Genomic DNA, 26,576 nt, shown 5'->3' on the forward strand with positions numbered 1-26,576 from the left:
TTAATACGAGTTTTATTACATTGGGATTCATACTTGCTTTCCTTCGCTGTGGATACAATCTTGAAAAGTTTTCTCGTTTTCATTCGATTGTGATGTTATAAACAGCATGAAAATAATCTGCTTCGGAACTACCGCATTAGTTTGACACCAAACGCGCCCGTAAGAAATGCATTAAGTAATTATTGACTTCAATGTTTCTGTACAAAGAGAGGATATAAGAATATATCTGTAAATGAATTGAAATTGCTAGTCGTGCGCAAATTATTCTTGTTCACTAACCACAAATCGTATTGCACAAACTATTCTATATTTATTTTAGAAGAAGCTTTAAAGTCTGATCCTTAATTATCTACCTATACAATATCATCTATTCTGAACTTTATCCTAATTGTAGAAATAGACCTCAATTTAGTTATCAAATGAACTCCTAATACTTAATTTAGTGTCTGGTGATTGGAAAGAAGACGAGGCAGACCCTGCCTGAGATGCAACGATAGCGTAGATCAGGACGCCAGACAGCTTTTAGAGATAGGGAATTGGTGGACTTGCCATGTTCCATGAATGTCGAAGAGTCATTTTTTACCTATAGATAGCACGTTGATGAGTGGATACACGATTTCGGTTTCCCTACTATTAACCTTAATATGTGATTTAAATGTAACTCTTGAATCTTCCTTCTACATAACAATAACAATCTGAACACCCTACACCGTCCCTATTCTATCGGTGGAACCTTTGTTGCATGATCAAATTTTTGGAACAATGCAGTGCGTTGGAGTTTTCTTTTCCTTCTCCTTTAGCCTTGTCCCCCTTTCTTAGAAATACCTCTTTCTATTTCTTTTTTGTGTTAACGCCTACCTGATCATTTTGGAGGATATTCTCAGTTCTTTCTAGGCAAGTTTTTAAGACGTCTTTCTTCTGTCCAACAGAATGCAGAAGGAGTGGAACCTTTGTTGCATGATCAAATTTTTGGAACAATGCAGTGCGTTGGAGTTTTCTTTTCCTTCTCCTTTAGCCTTGTCCCCCTTTCTTAGAAATACCTCTTTCTATTTCTTTTTTGTGTTAACGCCTACCCGATCATTTTGGAGGATATTCTCAGTTCTTTCTAGGCAAGTTTTTAAGACGTCTTTCTTCTGTCCAACAGAATGCAGAAGGATGACGTTGAGATATCGATTAGTATGGGTTAGTTTCTGATATACATTCAAAAAAAGCTCCTTCAATTCTTTTTAAACATTACATTAAGCAGTGGTGTTCTATCGTAAATTTGAATTGTTCACATTGTCCAGGAATATTTCTAAAGCTCCTCGACAGCGTTAATAAATAACGTGTCATCGACGCACCAGATTTACTTTTTACCGGGACAAATCTCATCATAAAATTTTCCATCTAAATGAGTGATCCAATACTGGCACCATCCACCTATTTATAAACTGTCCTTAGACCCAAGAAGAAAGTTTTGCTAGCGCATAATTTCATCAACTCTACCTTCTAATAACTTGCATCGTTTCGTTTACGAGGCTGCTTGCAAACAGGCTTTTCATGTCCAGTCCCACCAACATGTCCTCTATTTCCACCTTGATGTCTAGGCTCACTACCAAATCCTCTAGTACCAAATTGATGCCGGTTAACTTATCTAAAGCTCTATTGATTTTTTTACAGAACGTCAGCATTCTCCTAAATATTGCTGAAATTCAATTGTTAGGTAATTTGGACACCATGTGCATTAAAGATTGGGCCGAGCTTATGATAGGTCTTAGGGGATATTCTTTATTCGTGGGCTTTAAGAAGGCCATATATTTTCGTGGTTTGTGGATCTGCCGAAATCAGGTTTTCTACTCCTGTAATTCCGAGTGTTTTTGAACAAGAGAACAATTTCAAGTTGTAGAATAGAGGAAGAATCGCAGGCTTTTTCTTCCTGAGAAGATTTTAATCTTTCGATGTTTTTCTTAACTAATAATTTTTCTTGAATATACCTTGAATTTCACATAAACGCTTTGACGATAATCAGAAGCCGGAAACTCCAAGAAAATGGCTAAATTTTATTTACTAGTGTACGCGTAATAATATTCCACTAATTTCAAGTTCAGCTCTTCAACATCTAGAGTACTCTCAATGTTTGTTTTGGACATACTAATCTCATGTACCAATAGTAACGTCTTTGCTGGAGTATGAATTCCAAGCCAACAACCTCTCATGTTGTGAACTTAAAATATTGTCTAAAGCAGGAGAAGGGTATTAACTTACAAACAATTGAACAAATAAAATCAGATGAAACAACACCGTTTCCAATTTTTTAGAGCTTGAGAGATACTTGAACAATACGAACAGTTGCTGGCCAACTAAGTAGACGTAACAAATTTTCCTCGTACATATAACAAACATAACCCCAAATCAAACCACCAATTATATCATTAAATTCTTTGGATTTTATCAATTCAATATTCACTAACATTTCGAGAAATTTAAGTTCAACTTGAAAAATCTCTAAACAAGTTATTTTTCTCATATCCGTATGTTGTAACTAAGAACATGCCATTTCCACCGTTATTCAATCATCATATCAATGCTGCTAACCGCAAACCATAAAAGGGAGATCTTATAAAGTGAGTACGTTAACGACACCAAAGAGTTGCAGCATCCAACATGGGTTACAAAAACATACAAACTAAATGCACTTCTTTATTTTATGTTGAGATGCAACTATTCTATAGATAGTATGTGCAAGAGTGAATAGTGCATACAGTCAGGAGTGTTTCGATTCTTGTATTCTCCAATGGTTGACGTTGGCACAGCATTTAAGAACTTAATGCTTCGTTTACTTGTTGAATGACTGAGTGACTGCTTTCCCATAGATTTTGTTGGACTAAGGAGGGTTTGTAATTTTACAATCCGCCAACCGCAAATTTATTATCCAATTGCGGTCGTCTAGATTTTTATCTTGTATTTCTGAGGGCATGAGATAATAGTGATGCCACGGTAATTTCTTTCTTTGATAGTTGAATTCTAGTTAGGATTAAGACGAATAGTTACAAAATATTATTAGTTTCCAAAGGATCTCATAATGAAGAAAAGATTAAGTGGTTCCTGAAATACCGTATGTAGCTGAATGTTTTAAAATAAAAATTTTAGCCTACAAGGGAAAGTCCACTAATTGTTTTCATTTCAAATCAATAGTTTCAGATCCACCACCACCTGTGCATGTTATAAAAGGGAAACATTATTATCCTCTTGATTGCGGTTGAGTGGTTGCAGGTAATCTGCCAGATAAAGTGCCAAATTTTTCTCACATCAAGTGTTGTGAAGTGCTTATCGAAGGCAACTGAGCAGCTTAGCATTTTTCTTAGACACTACGCCTCATACGAAGGTCTTATTACTTTCTCCCTTTCCGTCCGCATCTATCCATAGAAGATTTAGGCCATATCCGGCTGAAGTGTAGTTCAGAGGATATGAGAAAGGTGCTTGATAACAGTTAATCTTATTATGCATCCATCTATAACTTCATCTCTCCAAAAAAAACGTAGTGGAGTGCTTTACACTCCCGAAATAACTATGCAGATTCCAGGCATTGCTCCGCACTAGTAGATTTTCCAAAAGTAATGGGTGTAGACACCAGGAATTATCTTATCTGTGAAAATAATTTTGGCCCGGTCATGATTAAAATGTTTTTGGGCTTGCTGTGGTCTTTTTTGCGCTTGCTTTTCTGAGAGTAAAGGTTGCCTCACAATGGACCATTTTATTTTAAAGAAGTTGATAGTTTGTTGCACTCAACGATACCTCCATATATCTCCAACTAGTCTCGATTTGATCAAGTTATTCTTTAAAAGCAACATAAGCATCCTCTCCTGCCATTTCAGGCCGCCATTCACATTTATTTCGCCTTGTCAATGGTGCCGCAAGCGCGCACTGAAACTGGCTGCCAGTTGAACTGAAAGCAACATCCACGTACCGGCAAGTCAAATGGCATTAGAGATACTTTTGTTTCTGAGCTTTTATAAAAAATGTTTACCAGCGATGAAGATGCCCATAAAATTCTCGCTCACTGCTTAAACAGACTGTGCGAAATCGTCGACAGGGCGTATTAACGCACATATGTACCGGTTTTCCTTATCTCCTTGCGGGTGGCCAAATCGTTTTTCATTAGATCAAAGTCCAAACTGACAGGTCAGCTGTATCCCATTCACATTCCTTCTGCCGATCAACTGCAGACTGTTCAGGCCGAACTGAACGTGGGTGGCGGCCTTTCGTCGCCATTCTTTTGAATGTTTGATCACAATCGCCCTGAATGGTGTTTGGGTTAAGCCCATTTCCTTTTCTTACTATAACAGCAGTACTATAATTGGAACAGACATGTATCGTTAAACTTTCATATTATTCTTTTTTACCCTTCTATGTTTTCAAAGAATTCCCAGGATTCTTCCCTTTACTTTTAGCGGCAAGTAATTGGAAGTACTCATGCTTTGCTCTCATGGTGACTACTTCGCTAACTATCCTAACCACTGACTATCGGACTATGGGACTGTCTCTTGCTTCTTTTCTTCTTTCTCCTATTCACATTTGCAATTCAAAAGGATTTGTCACTTATATATCAATTTCTGCTGGGCAATAAGGTATTTTTTGTCAGAGAATAGGGAAAATATGGTTCCAATAATACCATGTAGTGTGGTATTTTCAATTGCCATCCTCACTAGGAAGTGAGTTTTGACCCTCAGTACCTATGCGCAAAAAAATATCAGATACCCGAAATATTTACTATCCACCGATTAGGATTCATTCACTCATCCACCACCAACTACTAAATCAACATGGGTCTGCGCAGATTAAGGGTCCACGAAACAGCATAGAAAGTTCCTCTTTCTATTGCAAAATCTTTTAATCGTCTTTGCTAACAAAGCCGACTATTATTATAAATCCATGTTAGCGAACATTAGCCATGGATTTGGCAAATGCTAGCAACACTGCATATTGCAAGAATAAAGTTACATAAAAGTTTTTATTTTGTTTTGGAACTCAGCTCAATAATCGTGGGACTAACGACTCAAGGGAGCGCAGTTTATATGAAGTAAGAAAGTACTTTTCAAGATTTGTAGTAACTTTGACTGCATATGGCTGAATGTAGTGAATGCATGATTTCCGTGTCTTTCAGTGTTGTTTTAAGTCTCGTCTTAGAAGATTCAAGTCTGGGGTTTTTGAAGTCAACTTTTTATGAGTCAGTAACTGGAGTTGCCTTTCAAGATTTCATATCGGCACTATTCTCTCATATGGTTGTTTATGCTATGAAGCTCAACGTGAATCATATAATGTAGTTTTATACAATGTATTTCAGTGTTAAAAACGCCATTTGCATTGGCCTTCTATATTTGTAGCCTTAATAGCTTTATTGTTGATTTATTACATCATTTTTGACCATTGTAAAAAGAAATTGTGAATGGAGATAAAAGAGGTTTTTGTCTTTGAACATTTTTAATTCCTAGGTTCATTGAGCACATATGTACTATACTATATAATTATTAGCAAATATTGGGCATTTGATAAGTTAGATGTGCACAGGACAGTTTCATTATTTTACTTTCAAAGACAATTGCAAGTAATAAGCGAGGTAAGCACAGAGCCTGACGGGGAACATCCCGAGAGCGATTTGACCACGATGCCTTTGCAATCATTGGAGCCTCAAAGAAGGAATTATTCGAAATCTGCAACGCACACAACAACTGTTCTTCTTTATAGGTTTTTTTTTAGATAACTAACAGTCAACAATGGTGACGATGCCTTAAATTGGATGAAGTAAGTTTTAAGAGATATACAAATTAGTGCGTGTGATATATTGTGATATTCAAAACAAAATTACAAAAGGTAGTTTTATACAAATTTGCATTTAATAATCATCAGCGGTCACTCTGAGAAAAATCTAGTAAACACAATCGATTCATTGTTCACGTTGCGAATGAGTTATTTATATTAGTGAGTTACCAATCAACTCTAGCCGGTTCACTGTCAATGATCTCATGCCTACTTAGAACTGATTTAATTTCAATTCATAGACGAGAATATTGTACGAGTATTAGTAGCACAGGGGTTTCTTGGAGGCTTTTTAACGATCTGATTTATACTTTAATTGAAATGTTTTTGTAGCTTACGTATTTTGTTCTAGAAGAAGGTCATGCAATATAAGGATATCTGTTAATTTATCTAAATTTCCTAAGGAAATTCGGACTTCCTTGTATACTCAATTTGTTGTTGTGTTGAAAACAATTGGAAGTGCATCCTTCATTTTCTGATCAAAAACAATACCTCTCTCTGTTGCATCTAGTCGACGGATGTTCCACCTACATACACGTCCAATTGGCTGACTTAGTGATTTAATTAATAATTTGTCTTCTACAAAATCAGCCTCCTGTGATCTGAATATGATTTCAACAAATTGCATGAGTACCTTATTTGTTTATAAATGTATACATTTCAGTGAAACAGGAATCAAAGGAGGGGTTTTCAAGGTTATTGGCGTCGTTAAAATTCGAAAATAAAACTAAATGATTGTTAATTAGATGCCGTGGGTATCAGCCTATCTTTTCCTCTGAACTAACTAAAAACTTTTTAGTAAAAATTGATCTTATTTGCTAGAAGGAAATTGATATTTATTGTTTCAGGCAGACTTAAACTTGTCCATTCGTGCTAGATTTCAACTGGCATTAAAGTTTGGATGGTGCTAACATTCAAATACATAAATTAACCATTGTATTGAAATATTTGAATTTTAGCACTATCTAGCTTTCAGAGTAAGTTTAAAGTAGATTTGGAAAGTCTCATGTGGATACGAAAGTATTTGAATGAATATGAAAAGAGATTCATTATGATTGGAGGGAGAGCAGGAGTCAACATAGTCTTAACTGATTTTAAATAATGTAGATGAAATTGCGTCAGCAGAACGTTTTTCTTTGCCGTCTTGTGTCTAGTCATTCACCAACACAGAAAAACAATAAGCATAAACTAAGTTCAGTGTGCAGATTGGCACGAGTAGCTTCATATTCCATCAATGTCAAATTAGGGAACCTTATTATTCTACAGTTGATGCTCGAGCGGAAGCTGTTTGAACTACCTACCCCCTTTGCCCTCAGTAGTTTTTTTGCAATAGCATATTGCCGTTGTCATTTACAGCATGACATGCATTCATTAGTTCCCCTAAAATTTAAATATATTAGGTAACAACACATTAAATTTTCATAGTCAATTAGATGCTTTTATTGCTTGAATCTCTTAGTAAGGAACCCTGTAACAGTTATATTTTTCACGGTATCTTGTCTTCTCTTGTTCATTTTATCAATTATGATTAAAAAATTTTACGCTAGGCTAATCACTTCACATCTAGTCGAAAACATGGATTTTTGCACTCTTCATTGTCTGTTTTGAAAGAATTCATGAATGAGCAAGGAAAGGTATCAACGACTTGAGGAGGGAAATGTCGAAATAATTGGAAAGACAAAAAATTACGAAACAATGTCAAGAGATATGGTGTAATACATGTTTTATACATTGAAAATGAATTTTGTTTTTAAAATGCTGTTAAAATACTATTATTTCGTTTAGGTGAGATATGAGAGTGGTGTCATTTGAAATTTTATTGCGACACATACAAACTTCATCTTTTGCAGTGATTTTGCGTTAATTATTTTTGAGTGAAATAGAAACACTCGTCCATTTTTGAGCTCAGTAGGGTATCGTTTGAATACGTAAAATTTATCTATTGTATATTCTCGATCATTATAGCATATGCTACCTTCATTTGTTTCGCTTTACTTCAGAGCTTTTTTAAATTAAAATTATTTAGAACATTTTTGAGTTTTCTTTTTGCCTCTTCCAAGTTGCAGAAACAGGGCCCTTTTCCAGTCTTATCCACCCTATCGTACTTCTGGCCTTTATTTGTCTGTTCTCAAGGGGATTTTTAAGATTTCTGCATAGCAGATTCTTCCCGCGGGTCGTCACATATCTAGATATTCAAAACAATGAGCTGATGTATATTTTTGGTGACCCCTATACATTGCAGAAATTTTATCAAGTACGGGTGAAGTAAGTTGATTTCCAAAACACTTTACTTTTATTAATGTCATCAATATTTTCCCGGCCTGAAATCCTAGTGAATGCAGTTAGTCCCAAAGCTGATATATGATCCTCATATTTAATAAAACCAACAACCTCAATTCCTAGATTGGATGTGTTTGATAAGCACTGTAATGATAGTGACAATAATTTGTAAGGAAAATAAAAACAGTAGATCCTCTCCTAAAAATTGATTGACATAAAATATTTCTATATCCAGAAATCACGCTGACTATAATATATAATACATTATAAAGAAGCTTCGACAGCCTCATCAAGGAATGTATGTGGAGTGTTCTATGCAGAGCGACATATGGTGGCTCAAAATTTGAAGTCGAAAGCGGAGTCTGCCTGCGTCGCATTCTGTCATCGATAATTTATTTTCTTGGTTCGAAGGCAAGGAAGACAGGCAAACGCTCATTGAGGAAGGGGACAACTGGTCCTCGAAATACCGGAATATGGGGAATAAAAAAAGTTACTATTCGGTATTTAAAAAAATAAAATTTGTCTGAATCACATTGGCAGGAAGCGATAGCGCGTGGATTTGATTGAAATACTACGACCCATACAGCTGTTTACGACAACGATATATAGTAAAAAAGCCCCAAGATTCCTCTTCGCGGCCAACCGCATCGAGGGGCAAAAAACCTGAAAATGGACTGAAGGCAACATATCCTGTAATCTCAATTCTGCTTTATATCGTTCACCAAAGGGCCGTGGTTCCAGATTTTTCTTACCACTTTTCAACAATGTAGAGATCCAATGCTAGGGTTACATCGATTATGGAGCACGCTAATTCTTCCTAGAACTAGATCGGGCATTTGGTGATTAACTCTGTGCAGTAGGTGACAATGGTATGGTTCCGCAATGTTTGACCCCATCATTCTCCTAGATTTTCTGAAGGGTACACTTATAATGAGGACAGTTTTGTCATTAAGTCATACTTTAGTGCCAGATTTTACCAGCTTGAGTTAATGAGATTTTCATAAAATCCTCTTTGGTTTTGAACAAGATAATTTCTGTCTTTCATGGAATGCTGTTGTTATACTTGTGCATGCAATTAACACATATCGCAAGTTTCTGTTTGAGCAGTTCGAGAATTTGATTTGATATCGTTGAAGAGAGCAGCACATCTATGCCGCCATTTCCCTTTCTTAACTTTTTGACCCTTTTGTTGGATAAGTTCTCCTCACATACCCTATTATTGCAAGGTGTTGATCATGGAGACAAATAACCGCAGCAGTCGCAAAATGAATCAGACTGTGAACCTCGGATGAAATTGTCCTAACTATTGGGTTCGTGGGGTGCCCTATATGTATCGTACAAAGGAATGATGAATGAAGAAAAACATTTTGTTTGTCCGCGACTACTTATTTACAAAATGAACTTGCGATATTCGTATCTGAACCGGTAGGTCAAATCATTATCCGGAACTGATGATTCGCGCTTGTTTGTGGGCAATTCTGCATTTATAACTTCGGGTGGGATTAATCTACTACCCCAGGTTTATATAATGTGTATGATATATTTTGGAGTTGAGGACTTCTAAATTATTATTATCTGCTAGCGACGGATACCTACATCATAATTAAAAGTCAACAACTGACGCTACGCTAATACTGAAGTTAAAGATTATAGCTACAGTCGCATGCTTAGATAGGTTTTCGCATTTTGAAAAGCGGCAAACGCCCTTCTCTTCAATCACACTTCACACAATTCGATCAAGAATTCCGGCTTCTTGTTAAGCTCTACCTATTACCTAGGTCAAATCAATTGCATTAAATTACACTGACTATCAAATGTTCAACTACACCTTTGAACAATAATTCGAAAACCGGTCGTGAAACTTTCGATGCAAAACAGACAATTCAACCAATAACGACTAACCAAAATTGTTAAAGGCATCAATAAGGCAATGACCAAAATAATCAAAACAAAAAGATCACAATAAAATCAAAGACAAATTACAGACGTTGCGAGTGTAGGTGGTAGTTTGGTTATTTCTACGAAGTTGGAACGATCTCATGATAAAATTAGGTCGTTGTTCACAAGCCTTCCACCGGCAATTCTCCTATGAGCGGTTGTGTCCATATATAGCTATGAATAACACTTTTACTTTAATGTACGATAACAAAAACCCAATACATACACGTGCAGTTTTCAGTTGTATATAGTCTATATACGTGTGATTAAACTTAGTGTAATATTCATAAAAATATTGGAAGTAGCAAAGGATAGAGTACTCGTAACAATGGATACAAGAAATCCGAATAATTGATTTTAGTGCGGTTTTGAACATTTCAACTTTATTTATTTTCTCCAGTCATAAAATCGCTTTTCCTTATTGCTCCGACCTGGGATAATGCACGCCTTGCGGGTTTTCGTGGCATATGAAAAGTAATCATTAATTATAATTGATTTCGATTGAAGTCATCATTGCCTATATTGGTTTTTATACTGTATGCATTACAAGTAAAAAATAATAGTAAATTGTTATTGACGATTCTACGGTTTTTACACAGCATTATATTGTATAAAATATCTTTGAGAGCTGCAAGCAAGGTCATAAGATGATGCAATGAAATTGGATTTATTATTCTTATTAGCACATCTTCTATTTGATAAAAATGAAGTAAATACGTAATGGCAAAACCAAGTATGTACGTATTGATTATTTTGAAAATTAGGGTCATTTCCACTAATATTTTGAATTATTTCGATTTTTGGAATCAGCATTTTGACTGGTTTTCATGAAAGTTGATTTTATCTTAATCTAATCTTATTAATTATTCGAATATCAATTTAGAGAGGATGGAAACATAAGTATTTAATCATTTGAAATCTGAAGTTGTGATTTTTTTATTTGAAATTTTTCTCTAAAATGTCGCCGACCCTCTTTATATTCGTAAAACCTTTCAGGCCAAAAGTATTAGACGAATTTTATACTTTTCAACTTTGTTGATTTTTATCTTTGACTACAGTTGAATGTGTATAGAAAATGAGTTTCTCGTTGCAAAATGATGGTCATGTCCAGAGTTCAAATTCTTGATTGGGCAGCGTAATTTATATATAACCTCAGTTCCCGTTCCTATAGGTTCAATAAAACATTCATTTTAAATATATCCAAGCTAAACTCACTTCAACCCCATAAAGAATTTTGCAGAAGCCAAGCATATAGAATTTCTCAGTGATATAGATACAACTAACGTAAATACCAAAACATTTCAAAATTCCAAAATGCCAGCCAATAAATTCTTATAAGTATATAATAAAAAATCGTCAATAATTTTTCATTGCATTCTATCGTACACAGTTCTAGAAGTGGCTAGTTTTTGCATTCCAAGAGGAAAAGAAAAGTGACACGACAATCTAAGTAAACTTTTGAAATGCTATAATAAGAAAGTATAAGAAAGCGAGCAAGGAAAGTCTTCGGCGGTCAATACATTATTTCTTGACTTGAATTAATATGGACCACGACCCGAATTTTAAAACAGTGACGAAGTTGCAAACCTAATTTGAATGCCCGGCTCATTTAAAATCACGGAAAGTTTATACATGTTATGTTGATATCATGTTCCCACCAATGTTGGAAAATGTTACGTATCAACGGTCGAATTTTCAGAATAAGATTTTATTGCGTATGTATAATTATAATCAAACATAGACTAAATCAGAGTATCCTCAATGAAAGATGTCTTCTTAATAATGAAAAAAGCAAAAGAAACTAAAAGCAGAAAGTAATGGTTGCAAAAGACAGCTTTTAGCATCTGTTTAAACTGATACGAAAACAAACGAATAAATAGAAATGACCAAAGTAAGCGTTCGCGTTCGTCAACTTCGTCGTCATCTTTCTCCTTCATAGCCCATAAAAACTAACTATCGAAAAAAGTAACTGACTAAAAATAAATAAGAAGAAACTTGTTTTATCTAATTAGACAGGCTACGTATAAAGATACTTTTCCTTCCTTCTACATCATGAACTTGGAGATATTGGACACAACAACAGATGAATATATTTATGGTCAGAGATTGCCAACCATTTGTCCTGAGAGAACAAAATTAATAAATTTAGCCTTTTATTAACTTATCATCTATTTTTCTAAGTGGCAGAGAGTTCATATGGATTTCAAATTTCAATCCAACGGGCCTTTCCATAATATGAAACAAGAGGCATCACTTTTTCAAAACGGTGTCTGCTTTACTAAAACCCATCAACTTTTATAGTGTTCTTTAGTCGATTTGATAGTCTGAATAGCCGTGTAATACCCAGGTATCCCAATGAGCAATTGAGGAAAACCCAGACCACTAAAATTGCGATTTTCCTTGGAGCTGAAGATTATTAATTTAACTACGGTTATCGGTTTGCGTACTTCTTTTTCTTTGGTCTTTGTCCCGTTGACAAACGTAGTTGATTCGTCGTGATCGGTTGCGCCATTTTATTTTATCAAAGCCTTGATCGGGATATAGTTGCGAGGCCTTTAAATCACCAGCGCATGAAGCCACTGTTGTTTCGGCCGGCGTTTTGGTCGCTTACAAACAATTTTGACGCTCAGACCAATCTTGGCAAGTGAATTCTCGTTAACGTACAAGAACACAAATTGATTTGCTCGCAGATATGAAGAGCCTCAACCCTCAAGCTCAACACCGGGTGTTTCCGTTCGGCTGTAGAAGAAATTCTGAAAGAACATTTCGAAAGGTTCATCGTCAGAGTTTAGACTATCTCCAATTCTGGATCGTTCATCCTTCAGAGTCGAGACAACAAAGCTTTCGACAGCATCAAAAGCAAGTGCATCTGGAGCGCTCTACGCTCTGATTGCTTAAAATATCACATATTGCAACGAAGCAAAAACGGCAGAGTCTGAAAAGGTTGCATCCTCTCACCGGTACTATTCCATCCACATGGACACTGACATCTCTACTTAAAAATCTCGACTCCTTAATGAAATCTGTCTGCTTTCAAAGTGAACTTTGGATCCTAGCCAAATGGCAAGGAGGACGCAAACAGAATCGGAGTCAAGTTAAATTCTAACAGAACCAAGGACCAATCTGACTGCTTCCTCAATCTTCCTATCTGCATTAATGGACAGAACATTGAATGCGTTGATAATTTTGTCTATCTTGGTAGGGTTATTTCTGTTGATGATGTTACTTGCCACATTAGCAGCGCTAGATCTAATTTTGCTGTTTTTTTTTTGAAAATTTAAACATTTAGATATCTCAGCATTCTATGAATTGTATGGGAGCAGCATAAAAATAATCACCACTGTTACTTGAAAAATCCAAGCCTTTCGTTCCATCCGTCTCCGTCATGTAATCGGGAAGAAACAAGAACAAGAAACTACGTCATTGTATGAGTCAATTAAATTGTATTGTATGAGTCAATTGCATATAACATTTAGTCATTTAGATTAGCTTCTCCCCCACCATACACAGGTAATTTAGATATTTTTTTTTTTTTTTAATTTATATTTGACCCTCTCCTTTCTCAACTCAAAATAATTTTTATGGAATGAATTGATTAGCAAACTTTGAGATGATGAATCCAAGGATCCAACAACTGATTATGTTATTGGTAACTAAACTCAAATTGATTGTTGCTTTCGACTTAATCCAAAAGGCTTATTTTGACTAAGAAAACGGAGAGCATTTGTTGCAAGGGAAAAATGTAATTTCTTGACTTGCTTCATTTCACACGAGGCTATTTCATAAAAAATTGAACGCCTTTAATTGATTAAACATCAAAGATTGTTTTACCATTTTCACTCCATATTTCCTACTTTATTTTTCTGCAGAATAATGAAGGATTCCCAAGAATATTCTATTTGGTTTTCTGTGACTACAAGCATACAATATACTAAATTTGGTATATTCATGCTGAGCCTTTCGGTTTCCCTTTCCTTGAATTGAGTTCTGAATGTTACAAATTATCAAACATTCAAATCATTCCCTTTCATATAAGAATAATAGAAAATGGTTTGTAATCACTGAGTACACTTACTCGATGCACGTCAGCACAGTATCACAAGGTTATTAGCATCTATTCAAGCTAAGTCTCGAACTATCACTGCTATTTATGTGCCAAACAACATGTATGCTTAGCATTCAACGATCATCTTCACCTATCGAACAGTAAGTACATCTTTGTCTGAGCCGGACAATAACTTTTCTGAAAGTGACCTTTCACCACTCACCTGGTCATTCTCCATTTACGCCAAATCCACCTGATTGAAGAAGTTTAATCTCACTAATCGTGCTTATCCTCAAACCGCTATTCTCCTATGCACATACACAGCACACAATGAAAGAACCAACGAGTCACTGCTTCGCAACTATATCTTCCGTTTGATCCACTACTTTGTATTCTCTATCTCCTTGACATTTACTGTCCGCGACGCAGACGATATATTTTCTTATTTATTTTTCTTTACGCGAAAATCGTTAATAGCGCAATGCACCGTGTTTGAAATGTCCCAGGAGCAATCACATAGAAAAAAAGTTGATTAGTAACTTCCCTCTTTAATGGCAATGACGATGATACAGTAGCGCAATATCCGCGAAATTTGCAACAAGAACACGAGATGATGTTCAAGTTTACAATCCGTTTTAAATTACAAAATTGTAAAGTCCAAACGCAGGGAAGATGAGGAACGCGATTAAAAAAGCAATTACACTATATACATACATGAAAAATAGGGAGGAACTGACCACGGGTCCACCGTTAAGGCACTAACATCTTATTCCACACTTGGTTACTAGAAATAAGCTGAAGGATCAAGAAACTATACAATTTTCGAGCTCTACTCCTTCTTTTCTCTAGATACTAATCTTCAGATGAAAATATCAAACTACATTAAAGTAGACCGAGAGTTATGAATTTGCACTGCTGCTAGTGCAGCATATTCTCGTTCAGCATCACTTTTAATCCCTTCGTTTTGACGGTTTTACTGAAAAAAATTGCAATGAAATGTTAGATGTCTATAGAAATCGCGGTACACAACGATATCCCAACCCGCAGAAGTAAACACACCGAAAGTTCGACAAGAACTGAAGAGCAACAGCACTACAGCAATAGAAACAGAAGTGGAGTCTCTCGAGGAGCTCTAGCGCCACAATCGGTGCAAGAAAACCAGACCAAATTCGTTTCACAATGCCCACGGTCTCAAAGCATGGAGCGAGTTGAGCCCACAACAATGGATTGCTGATTCCAACAGCAAACCCCACGAGCCCCTCGCAGCACAATACAACACTACCTGTTCGCCCCCACACTTCTTAGCTGGCGGCACGACGTAAACTTCTTGGCGGTCGTCACTTCAAGTCCACTTCGCGGGAAATAATGTGGCTGTGTCCCCGTTTCGCACCTTCAGTTTCGTGCGATAGATACACCTCAAAAGTCGCTCACCTGAAGACCGTGGGAGATCACGAGAACGTGAGCTACACAGTCTTGAATATTCGTAGCTTGAACTGCGCAGGTCACTTCTCTCGAGAACCACTGGAAGTTTACGCTACTCGACTGGAAGAAGATAGCTGGACCATCCTTTCTTTCTGCTACTGCCACAAGTAGGCGAGAAGAGTAAGGGCTTGAAGCATAAGATGCAAATTTCCAATTCTAAAAGCTTCTTGGGCTCAAGCACTTACGAATATAATATTGTATTGTTACTATAATGGGGTTCGATTCCTCTATACTTTACTCGACTGTATGAATATGGAAATTTGCTTTCCATTTTGATTATACACGAAATGGAAATGTAGCTGAGCTAGTTTTTATTACCTGACGCTCAGTTGATGCTTTGGTGGTCTGCGTCACATATTAAAATATCTTTTAATATTTTCTTGTTGATATAAATCTAGATTTCTCAAATAATTAAACATTTTCAGCGATAAGTCTTTAAGAATTTATCTGAAGTGAGTTAATTTTGTCTTTCAAGTTCTTAAAAGCATCTTGTAAAAAATGTTTGAAGATCTAATCTGTTTATAGGTATAGTCTCCATAAACCACCTATGGGTACAGGCCTACTCGCCATCGTTATCACTTTTCTCGAAGAAGCTTCCAATGTTCTGCACCACATAGCTCTAGGGCGATCTACTGGTTGGCGAATCTGGAATGGTCGATTTCATTGTATGGCGTGGCTCGCAATAGAATTGCAGTTTTTTCTCAATGTATGACCTAATTATTGTGACTTTAACCTTCCGATGTCTGACATATTCGGCGACGTCGTTCTCCTTTTGATATTGTTTCAGGCCGGAGGACGCTGTCCCGACGTAGGCATTGAGTTGATGAAAACTTCGAGCTTTCAAGTAACATTAACGATCACTTTTCAGTGATTGCTTCTGCATATGTCACATAGGACTACAGAGAGATTTTTAGTGCGGAGCAGCCCCAAATGAACCAAAAAAGCCTACATGAAAATTTCATCTTAAGCAACTATTAACGCACGTTATATCCCATTGCAGTTATAGACTACTCTCTGAAGTTTTAATGGTAAATCTATCAATCTTATGAGCAGTCAAGTACTGCAGTGGATTATCAACTATTGCACAGACGTCTGTAATCAATACTAAAGCCACCGTGCTATTTTTTATCTAGAAGTAGAGTACTAGGTTCGATGCTTATCTTTTGCCATTGGCTGCACATTAAGCTTTCTTTTCTCCATTCTTTTTTGTTGGTTTCTTATTTAAAATTCCACAAATATATTGGAGCTGTCGTTTAAATGTGTTAGATCCGTCTGATTCCAATTTACTCACTCTTGGTTTCATGTAGTATTTTAATATAATAATAGGGATGTTAGCTACCATTCTTACTGCAATTGTTGTTTAATATTAGTTTGAAATTTCATTTGATTTAACAAAATCAATGTGCCTTCACATTCTTCACTACTCTGAAGTAGTTTTCTTCCCAATTTCCATGAACTCTTCAATTGGACGTTTTCCTTTTCTCCAAAATTTATGTTATTTTTAAACGTCGTCGTCATGGTAATTTACATAAGTTAAATATCACTTTTATCAGAACGGAAAGTACATGATGTTGTGCATCTTAAAAATCATTCGTAAGCTCGCAACGATCGGCGTATAAGTACGTACTACAACAACTTTGTCCGCCGTACACGAGAAAGGTCAACATTTAAATACGATTTTGGAATACAAAGTGCATAGTGTACCTAATGGACAGAATGAAATCACATACGAAAAGTTAATTTTGAAAACTTACTTGGAATATTGATGGGGAGTGATTTTCTGACTATTGATTTTTTTTCTTATAGTTGATGTAAAAAGTGAGAAATTTTACGATGAGGTTCAAGTACGCCATTCGTAATATACTTATTATATTGTAAATTATTCGGAAAGTTGGGGAATTTTAATAAAAGGGAAAACGTTGATTTAGTGTTATTACCTAGAAACAGCAAACGTAATTTCTTTATTAGGGAGGACAAATAAAAATATTTACAGTATAAGGAAAATACCTAGTTCTTTTCTTAACTTATTCTTTAGATATGCTACAGGTTCACCTCTTCTGCAATCTCAGTAAATCTAAAATTTTATCTAAACACTGTAGCTGTAGCTAGTTGAACCATGTTGATAAAATGAAAATTTTTTTCTTGCCTCAACATCAATTTTCACTATTTGATCAGAATAGGGTACACATGCTGTTTGGTGCCGGTGTCATGATTGAAGCTTTCAGAAGAATCCCCTGCGAGAATCACACTCGCTTGAAACTATGGACTAGGCTCTTTACATTCACACAAATCGTGCGCGATTTAAACAGTGTATTTGCCCGAGAACCAACTTGATAGATTACCCGAAATATGATCGACGTTCCCGTGTAATGGCAAATAATGCTCGTCGGGTCCTGTTGCTTTCTCCCGAATTCATTTCTTTGATTACGTCTTCAACTTCTATCATGCTAACTGGTGAAATTGCTCCAAATGTCGACAATAGTTGCCAAACTGTTGGATGAATAAATTTTTCCATTAAAATTTTCTCAAAGTATACCTGCTGTCGGTATTTTCAAATAAAATCTGTCAGGCAGGCTGGGCTGATGATAGGCTGAGCATAGTGTAGTTGTAATCGAAACATGGTTGGGATGTTGAAATGCATGCAACAAAAATGGTTTTTTGGCATCTTGTTTATGCTAAACGCTTCACCAGTCCGCCAGTTTTTCATCAGTCCACTTCTCATTTATTGACTTATGGCAGAATAACGAAGTACTAATCATGTCAGGTAGGCATATCATGAAGATCTTTGTAGTGGATTGTTCAGGCAACAGTGACCGCTTTGTTTCCCGGTTCGCATTTGTATAAATTTGCAAATTGCTAAGCGTTTTATCAACGTAAGACTTTTGATAGAGGTATCTTTTCTCACGGACATTCATTTAGACGTTGTCATTTTAAAGCCAAGTACCTTCATTGATTAATCGCTTACCGGGTTTGGGGACCGTGGTGACTGCGTAGTTAGATTTGTGTATCGTATTTTTTATTTGATTCCATATTTCTTCGACGCTCTTTTCTCATCTCAATTCACGGTGGACAAGCGCGCTCCTCAGGTTGCAGTTTGATTCAAAGGAAAACAATCAACGATGATGATTCTTTGGTATTTGCAACTGTTGTTTGTTTACTTTTATGCACAACGTAATCCAGCCTTAAGTTATTGAATATGCAGAGGGTGGAACGTAGTAAAGAAGTTTACTATTTTATCGTTTACTTTATTCGTAATTATACACAATCAAGAATACTGTCGTCAGCACTGTCTCAAGTGCAGAAAGGAAAAGGTCACCGTCTTGAACAATACTTGCTCAGACATTACGTACAAGTTCTCTAATTTAATTTTTTTCAACGTTAGAATCAGCATTTTTTCGCCAATGTACAAGCAAATGGATTTCACAAAAAAGAAGAAAAACTGCGTTTTAGAAACTATTGGTTTATAACAGGTGGGTGCCCGCCTTCCTTCCGAACATGTTGTAAATATTGCAGTTTCGTCGAAAGTGCAGCTTTAAGGAAGACCCTGATGTTGTTTTTATTCGATGCATTCATTACCAATTTTAAATCATTAAAACCAAAAGCACATTTTTAACATATGATGCTTTGAGTTGATCTTCACACTGATAAAGCAAACTTGCACGAATAATGAAGCTCGACCATACAATTAAGTTTTTTACAAAATGTTTTAGTGAGTTACAAACATTTAAATTTGTGGAAGACAATGACATGAATTACTTTTCATGTTGAGTGAGCAATCCAAACTTTGTGTTCAGTCTGAGGATCGAAGAATTGGTGAAAAGTAAGGGTAGTCCTCAAATTTTGAAAAACGTAACGACATCAGGTCGTGCAAAACGTTGGTTCTCCGAGTTTTATGAAATAAAACAAAATTTAAACAAGTACGACCTGGCACCCACATACACACAAATTACGCAAGGATAGGATAAATGTCCTTCTACCCTGATGCAGAGACGGGTCCCAAAACTGTCAAGAATGCAACCATTGACTAGATCATACTTTACAATTCTACACCCTATTCCGTAGAGGGAAGGAAAAGGGTGATTAGCGAGAAATTAACACTAGTTGGCGTCAACCTATCAGCGTCCAGCATACGGTATTCCGACTTGGTTATTTGATATGGTAGACTTCTGCTTGCCGTCTAAGGACGCAACAGCTAAATGATATCACTGCCTCTGTTATTTTAATATTGAACATTTCGACCATCTTGCGAAAAAGGTCATTCGTTCTAGTCTTAAAAACTTTTTTTTACATTTTTTGATATGCTGAAGAATAACTGCAAAATATCATTGTGATATCTACTTTCGTTTTAATTCTATAGTCGTATTTCGAAGCGCGCGCCGAAGGGTTTCTATGCAATAGAAACCAGTGATAAATGCCTTTTCACTACTACAGTTTGTGTCATTATAAATATAAGTCCTTGTCGTACTGAAGAAAGGCGACAAATTTTCTCTTCAATTAATGATCGTCCAGTAGGTCAGAAGTTCTTTCCCTTACTGAACGTAAAGAATAGAATCCGGACTAGGCGCTCTTAAACACTCACTTTGTATCACATTCAGTTCAAAGAATATTAGCTTGACTATCGGAACAAAATCATAAACCACTCCATAATGTCCGAAGGTGCTAAATTTCTGTACAAAATTCGTGCGTATATCCGTGTATAATTGGAACTATGAAAAATGTTCTATTGTTAATGCAAGAACAGGAATCAAATCTATGAATAACGAATTTTTGAGGCTGGAACAAACCAACAACCTAAAAAAATTCGCTTCATGAATAGAATGTCGAGGAATAGATCATCCGTTTGCTTAATCGTTTAAAACATAAGCAAACTCACAGCTCCTCTCCTGTATTCTTCAAATTATTTATTCTTGAGAGTTATTCGTTTACTTGGGAAAAATCTTTTGACACAAGCTTCCGTTTTTCGGTAAATAAGTCTTATGAATTCTGAACATGCATATTCGGACAGCATTTATGGAAGTGATTGCAAGTGAGATGGAGGTCGTTTATTGCCTCTTAGAAATTGCCTTTTCCATGCAATTCCTTCAGTTTATGGTATCCATTCACTATTTTGTTCGATTGAATGCTACGAATTCCGCTTTGGTCTGACTCTTGACACTTACCTGCTACAACATTAATTGAAACTTAAGCATTGATTGCGTTGATACCCACTTGAATATTTGGGAGCTAGTTTTTTTCAATTTCGTAGAAGGAGGGAAGAAACAATTCGAAATATTACCTACCTATAAGAATTGTACTTCGTTATAGTAACACAACTTATCCATGTTTTTACATAGATGGGCTCTTGCCCAAAATACCTCACAATTTTTATAAAACCAAGTTCAACTTATGTATTTTTTTTATTTGATTGTATCACTTCCAGACTCGCATCGTAGGTACAAATTACATCTAAAACATGTTATTATTTATTATATCAGTCATACAAAAATTCCTTTAAAACTAGTGAAATGACAAAAACATTCACATATACATATATCCTTCTTTTTGCTGTTTCATAGAAGTGCTTGTTTAGAACACAAAAACAAACAACTCTCTTCATTCAATGAACGAACAACTAGTTTTCAGTAGTATAAAACCACTAATTTTTCATAGAAAAAGAAGACAATTTTTTTGTTTATGGCGAGTTGCTTTTTCCGGCGATAAACTGAATTTATGTGTTCAACAAAAAGAATCATTATATATATAAATAATCACTATAAAGATGGGAGAAACCATAAAGTGTGCCAATCGTAGAAAATATCCATATACTTTTTCTATTGTTTGATTCGTTTGTACATACTACTATTTTAAATAGAAATATACAAAAATGTATATTTTTCCCTTAATATTGTTCAGGAAGAAAGATAGTACCTCCAAGCCCTTAGAGCAACAAACGGTTAAATGAGATTGGTGTTCAGTAAACTCTAAAAAACTCTCATGTGTTTTGCAAATGTTTCCAGTTTTAAGCCCTCAGATATTTGAATGAAAAAATTTATAAAGGTTTGGTTTCCTGATTCAACGAAGAAGAAACACACTGCTAAATCCTAGCATGGAGAGATCTTATTCTAATCATTGCATTTCAATTACAGTTCATCGTGCTCTGCCTCTTCTGCCTCACCGTCGCCGGTATTGTCGTCATCGTCTTTATCTTCGTCGTCCTTGTCCTCATCGTCATCATCGTCCTTCTTTGATTCTTCGGCGGCCTTCTTCCTTTCTTCCTCATCTTGAGCATCTTTCATTTTCTTTTCACCGTCCTGGACTGTTTTAGCATTGCCAGCAAGTTTGGAAGCGTAGTCGACATCGTCGGTGATGAGGACATTGTCGAAAATAGTGCCTGACTTGACTTGCCACAAATCAAAGCCAATGGTACAGAGTTCTTTACGCAAGTACAAGTTATCATCTGCGGTATATTCAGGATTATCAATTTCGGGATGCTTCCAAATGCCTTTGTAGTTGGGATTGTCAATTTGTTTGGGTTGCCATTCACCCTTGTATTCTGGATTATCGATCATTGGTGGTTCCCATTCACCGTCCATTTCGTCATCCCAATCTTCAGGCTTGGTGGCATCTGGATCCGGGATGTGTTCTGGTTTATCCCAATCTTCAGGTTTCTTGTCATCTGGGTCGGGAATTGTAGCCTAGAAGGAACCAATCCCAGAATTAGGCATCGATCATTTATCCAGAAGCGTTTGGTCGATTTCTTTGAAACGGACTCAAACTACTAAAATCAAAAACTACTTACCCTTTCATCCCAGTCTTCTGGTTTCTTAGCTTCTGGATCCTTAATCTTCTTTGGTGGCAAAAAGTCCCAATCATCTTCCAAATTACCGGACTCGACTTTTTCGTTATCAATCAATACCTCATATGTGTTGTCAGGTTTAACAATCAATGTGTAGAAGTGAGTGTAGATATCATCTTTGCATCTGATTTCCTTATTGATCAAATGATTTTTGCCCTTGTAACTGAAGATAACGTGAACTTTCTTGGTACCCGGTCCACAAATATCAGGGCCAAACATAATTTCATAGGGGCTTTCACCATGCATGTCAGTTTGGTCCAAAGAACAATCGAATACTTTGACATAACCGCCGCCACAGTCGATATTCTGTTCGTGTTTCACAGAGAATTGGATAACGAGTGGTTTGTCTTTGTTGCTGAATGGTGAAAATTTGTGTGACAGTGCGTAGAATCGGGCATCTTCAGAGGTCTGGATACCTACAATATTAAATAGAATGTGGTAGCTTAGTTTAGAATTTTAATTACTAACTAAATTACATATGGGGATTATTTAAGATCAGATCAGCTAAGAATGGGCTAGAAAGTTCGGTTTACTAAGTGTAAATGCATACCTTTTCCTATCGGAGCACATTGGCTTTATCTAGACCAGTATCTGCTTTCATAATACTTGGGTCACAAAAAAAAACAGAACAAACAATAACAGCCATCAGAATATTTCTTTCTATGGAAATGTTATGGCAAATGTTTTTCTTTGCTATATACATTCCCGCCAGTTTTCAAAGTAAAGAACAGCGGTTTATCATTCAAACTTAGATGTTGTAATAAAAAGACCTTGCCAATGTTGTAAGAAACATGTCAATGTTGACATTTCATTATTTGAGAGCATGTATTATTGTATACAAACGTACTGATGTACACTTCCAAACATCTGTTTGTAGTAAAACCAACCAAATCGCGTCATTTCTAAAACTAATGTTCCTATGTTGTTGAAAGTAAAAAATTATGGTACCAAAAAAAGGTTGACGACCAAGCTGAAAGGTATTTTAGGCTCCCTAAGCCGGACGAGAGTTCTGCCATATTTTATCCAAAAATCAAAATAATAACTAATTTCCCATCAGAAAATTAAATCAACAAGGATGGAATAACCCAAATGTGCTTACTAAAATACGACCCGGAGATTCTGTTTCTTAAAAATAGGATGGCGTTTTATCTTTTGCCTCCATAGTTTGAAATATGAGTAATCAATTTCAAAATACCTGAAAGCATTATGGCTTATCGCCACTTTCTGTGATAACTCGCACCTCTGATAACATTTGTAACTATACTTTGTGGAAATGTTATCTATACTGACCCCATTAACAGGAAAACGTGACTTAATTTTCATTTGTTTCGTTACTAAAAACCGCCACAAAGTGGGCACGGGTCAATGCAACGTATTCTATTATATAGCCCATCTTTGGGGATAAATCTAAAGTTACCACCCTTCTGAGGGATTTGCACGGATGAGTGATCGGCAGAATAATCGTAATAGATTGAAATATCGAAGGTCGGTCAGAAGCAATTAACAGATAGCGAAAACGCCTCTGCCTGATGTCAAAACTGAAAACGCTACGCATACGCTTCGTGGCGTGGCGATATGATACTATAAACAATACAATTGGTTCGAAGCTTTCACCGAAATATTACTATTAGAAGTTTCTAGAGCGCCATCGGACTGAAGACCCCTTCAACACTTATGCAATATTTTATGCTTCCAGTATTCAGACATTTCGCAACCTCAGCTAGAAAAGCACCGAACAAAATCAAAGACACGATCGAAAAAAAACTGGTTGCTTCTTCAGCTTGCCGGGGTCGTTGCCCCGCATACTGTAATAATATGGGCGTGAGGTTGGACCCGCACTGTTAGAACGCAATCTCATTGATCAAATTAGTCGAGTTGGCATGCTCTGCGTCACATATTGCGCCCTCAGTTCATTTGCTAAGGCCTGCTAATGAATGGGTACTAAGTTCTACGTGCCACCAACGCTGATGACGAAGATCTCATTTGAGAAATGACAAAAGATCCACGTATGCAAAACAAAAGTTCTATTCAGAATGGTTACTTACACTCTCCACTAACTGCAATTCCACCCCTTTTTCCTAAACTGATATAGTTTCGTACATACCTTTATCTGCATCTGCATCATTATAGAACTTTCCAGCAGTTCTGACAAACTTTCCAAACTCTTTGCCAGGGTGTTTACTGTAGATCCATTCCTTCTCCCACGAATCTGAAAAATATTGGGAGACATGAATGAAAACATCCTTCTTCTCTCTGGAAACAAAAGGGAAATTATAAATCACATCCTCCCCTGTGAAGGAAAGTAACTTATCGCCAGTTTCCAACAGGGACTGTTATTTCGCGTGGCAGTGTCACACCCCTCAACTAAGCCGGCTACGACTTTTTTCTAGAAGCCGGAATGCAACTCACCGTCTTTGAAATTTTCCTCGTAGTAAACTTCACATTGTACGGCTGCAAGGGCCGCTAGGCACATCAACAAAACTGTACACCTTCGCATTTTCTCGCGAATTTCCCTTTAAAATCCACGCGAATTTCTATACGGAAATGAAAACTGAACGAGCGAATAAGACCGCGCGTGAAATGCCGCCTTCGACCTTTCTTCCTTCAAAACTGAACACTGAATACTCGGTCCGGTCGTTTGACACGAAATTAAAATCGCACTCCAGCCGTCATTCTAGCTTGCTCGCACAAGTAAGTTAGAAGAAAACAGAACAATTGTAGTTTCGCACTATGGAAATTTTGACGCGAAATTCAGATTCACAGTCGACTGACGTTATGGGAAACTGCAGTGAGTAAGAAAGAGAGAGAAGTCCAATCGCGTGTCGGTTATTGCACTTTTTAATGCCAGACAGATGGAACGCAGCGATTGGCCGGCGGAAATCCAATCAGAAAATACCAACACTGTTGAGCTTTATGCTTTCACCGCTTCAAAATATAGGCGCTACTCGATTTTTGCGTTGTGAGACATCTATGAGCTGAATTAAGTATCAGAAAGTTGTATTTTGGTTCAGGTATTTAGTATGGACCAAAAAACCGTGCCAACACTTTTCTTAACAACGAATCTGTAGCTGCATGCCGAATTAAGGAGCGTACTCACTGGGACCGACACGACACGATAATTGTGCTAACGCCCACTGGGACGACATGACAGAATATTGCCTAATGTATTTGCAAGGTCAAGTGAAATCACTATTATTTACTTATGTTTGGCCTAGGGAAATGACTCCTGCTGCCTCGGACAACAGACAGGCAAATGTCTGTACATGTTTCAGACATCAGACCGACAAATATCTACGTCAGATAAAATGATTTTCTGCAGCAGACAAATGTCTGTGTCTGTCTGACGCATCAAACAGACATTTGTTAGACGATTGTCTGGGGCAACGTCAGACATCAGACAAACAAATGTCTGCGTGAGGCAAATGTCTGTTTCAGACAAAACCTTTTTCTGCATCAGACAAATGTCTGTATCTGTTTCACACATCAGAGAAGAATCAATTAGACAAATGGCTCAGAGGGGCTCAGATATTTGTTTGACAGATGTCTGATACGTGAGACAACTATAGACATATGTCTGCTACGTAAAAACACACTGACGCAGACATTTGTCTGAGGTCTGGATTTCCTTCAGTCAATATCCTCTGTCCTATTGGGAATATAAATTTCTTTCACATTGTTTACGACTACGATTTTCAAGACTAATATCCTTGATTTTGAAATTGGTACAGCGAGCGGTAGAATATTCTTCCTGCATACATTTTCCTTTAAGATGACACAAAAATATTTTTTCTTTTCCCCCTGTAGTAGCTTTTTATCACAAATATCTTTGAAGTAATTTTAATTTTTCATAAATAACGCAAACCATCACAATAATAGTGGAATGAATGAGAACTAGACAATACAAAATTCGGTGTACCTTTCGTAATAATATGACTATATACTGCTTATGAAAAAAAATCAGAGGATACATGTTTATGATTAATAGTTGGTCAAGGTGAAAAAAGCCGCGCGAACATCGTTCGTTCTAAAGGGAACAACACCATAAATATATATAACAACAACGCGTGGTGCCACCCCTTGCCTATCCGAATTTAGCACCATACGACTTCTGGCTCTTCCTAAAAAAAACCGGTCTAGGCTTGGTTTAGTAAGGAACTCCAGACATCCCGGTTTCGCATCGAGGTCCACCAATTCGATATC

At 36.5% G+C, this 26,576-nt stretch overlaps 2 protein-coding genes and 2 long non-coding RNA genes across 9 annotated transcripts in view; 2 read left to right on the forward strand and 2 right to left on the reverse strand.

Annotated features, from left to right (window-relative positions):
* LOC119658649 overlaps nt 1-15,465 on the reverse strand; it is a 30,689-nt gene extending 15,224 nt beyond the window's left edge. For 2 of the 6 annotated variants that reach the window (XM_038066189.1, XM_038066194.1), the window contains exon 1: nt 14,283-15,335. The gene's annotated coding sequence lies outside the window, so the exon portion shown is untranslated. The other 4 variants (XM_038066193.1, XM_038066192.1, XM_038066191.1 and 1 more) reach the window with 4 other exon arrangements.
* On the forward strand, nt 7,697-8,513 carry LOC119658653. Its single transcript, XR_005250269.1, has 3 exons — nt 7,697-8,061; nt 8,130-8,244; nt 8,312-8,513. It is a non-coding gene; the product is annotated as an uncharacterized LOC119658653 (long non-coding RNA).
* Nucleotides 15,466-15,741: 276 nt separating the features above from the next.
* LOC119658652 lies at nt 15,742-17,507 on the forward strand. Its single transcript, XR_005250268.1, has 3 exons — nt 15,742-15,993; nt 16,067-16,247; nt 16,329-17,507. It is a non-coding gene; the product is annotated as an uncharacterized LOC119658652 (long non-coding RNA).
* Nucleotides 17,508-20,918: 3,411 nt separating this feature from the next.
* On the reverse strand, nt 20,919-25,014 carry LOC119658644 (calreticulin). The gene is made up of 4 exons (XM_038066181.1): nt 24,786-25,014; nt 24,481-24,585; nt 22,320-22,792; nt 20,919-22,215 (listed from the first exon to the last, which is right to left on the reverse strand). Exons 1-4 carry the CDS (start codon nt 24,871-24,873, stop codon nt 21,661-21,663), a joined length of 1,221 nt encoding a protein of 406 aa, XP_037922109.1. The 5' UTR covers nt 24,874-25,014; the 3' UTR covers nt 20,919-21,660.
* Between the last annotated feature and the right edge of the window lie 1,562 nt (nt 25,015-26,576).

Source organism: Hermetia illucens, chromosome 6 (genome assembly GCF_905115235.1).
Source record: "Hermetia illucens chromosome 6, iHerIll2.2.curated.20191125, whole genome shotgun sequence".
Lineage (NCBI taxonomy): Eukaryota > Metazoa > Arthropoda > Insecta > Diptera > Stratiomyidae > Hermetia > Hermetia illucens.

Coding starts and splice junctions, on each gene's coding strand:
- LOC119658644 (XM_038066181.1), bottom strand. CDS start 24,873: ATGCGAAGGTGTACAGTTTTGTTGATGTGCCTAGCGGCCCTTGCAGCC. Junction 22,793..24,480: donor TGATGCAGATGCAGATAAAG/GTATGTACGAAA, acceptor TTAATATTGTAG/GTATCCAGACCTCTGAAGAT. Junction 22,216..22,319: donor CAGAAGACTGGGATGAAAGG/GTAAGTAGTTTT, acceptor GGTTCCTTCTAG/GCTACAATTCCCGACCCAGA.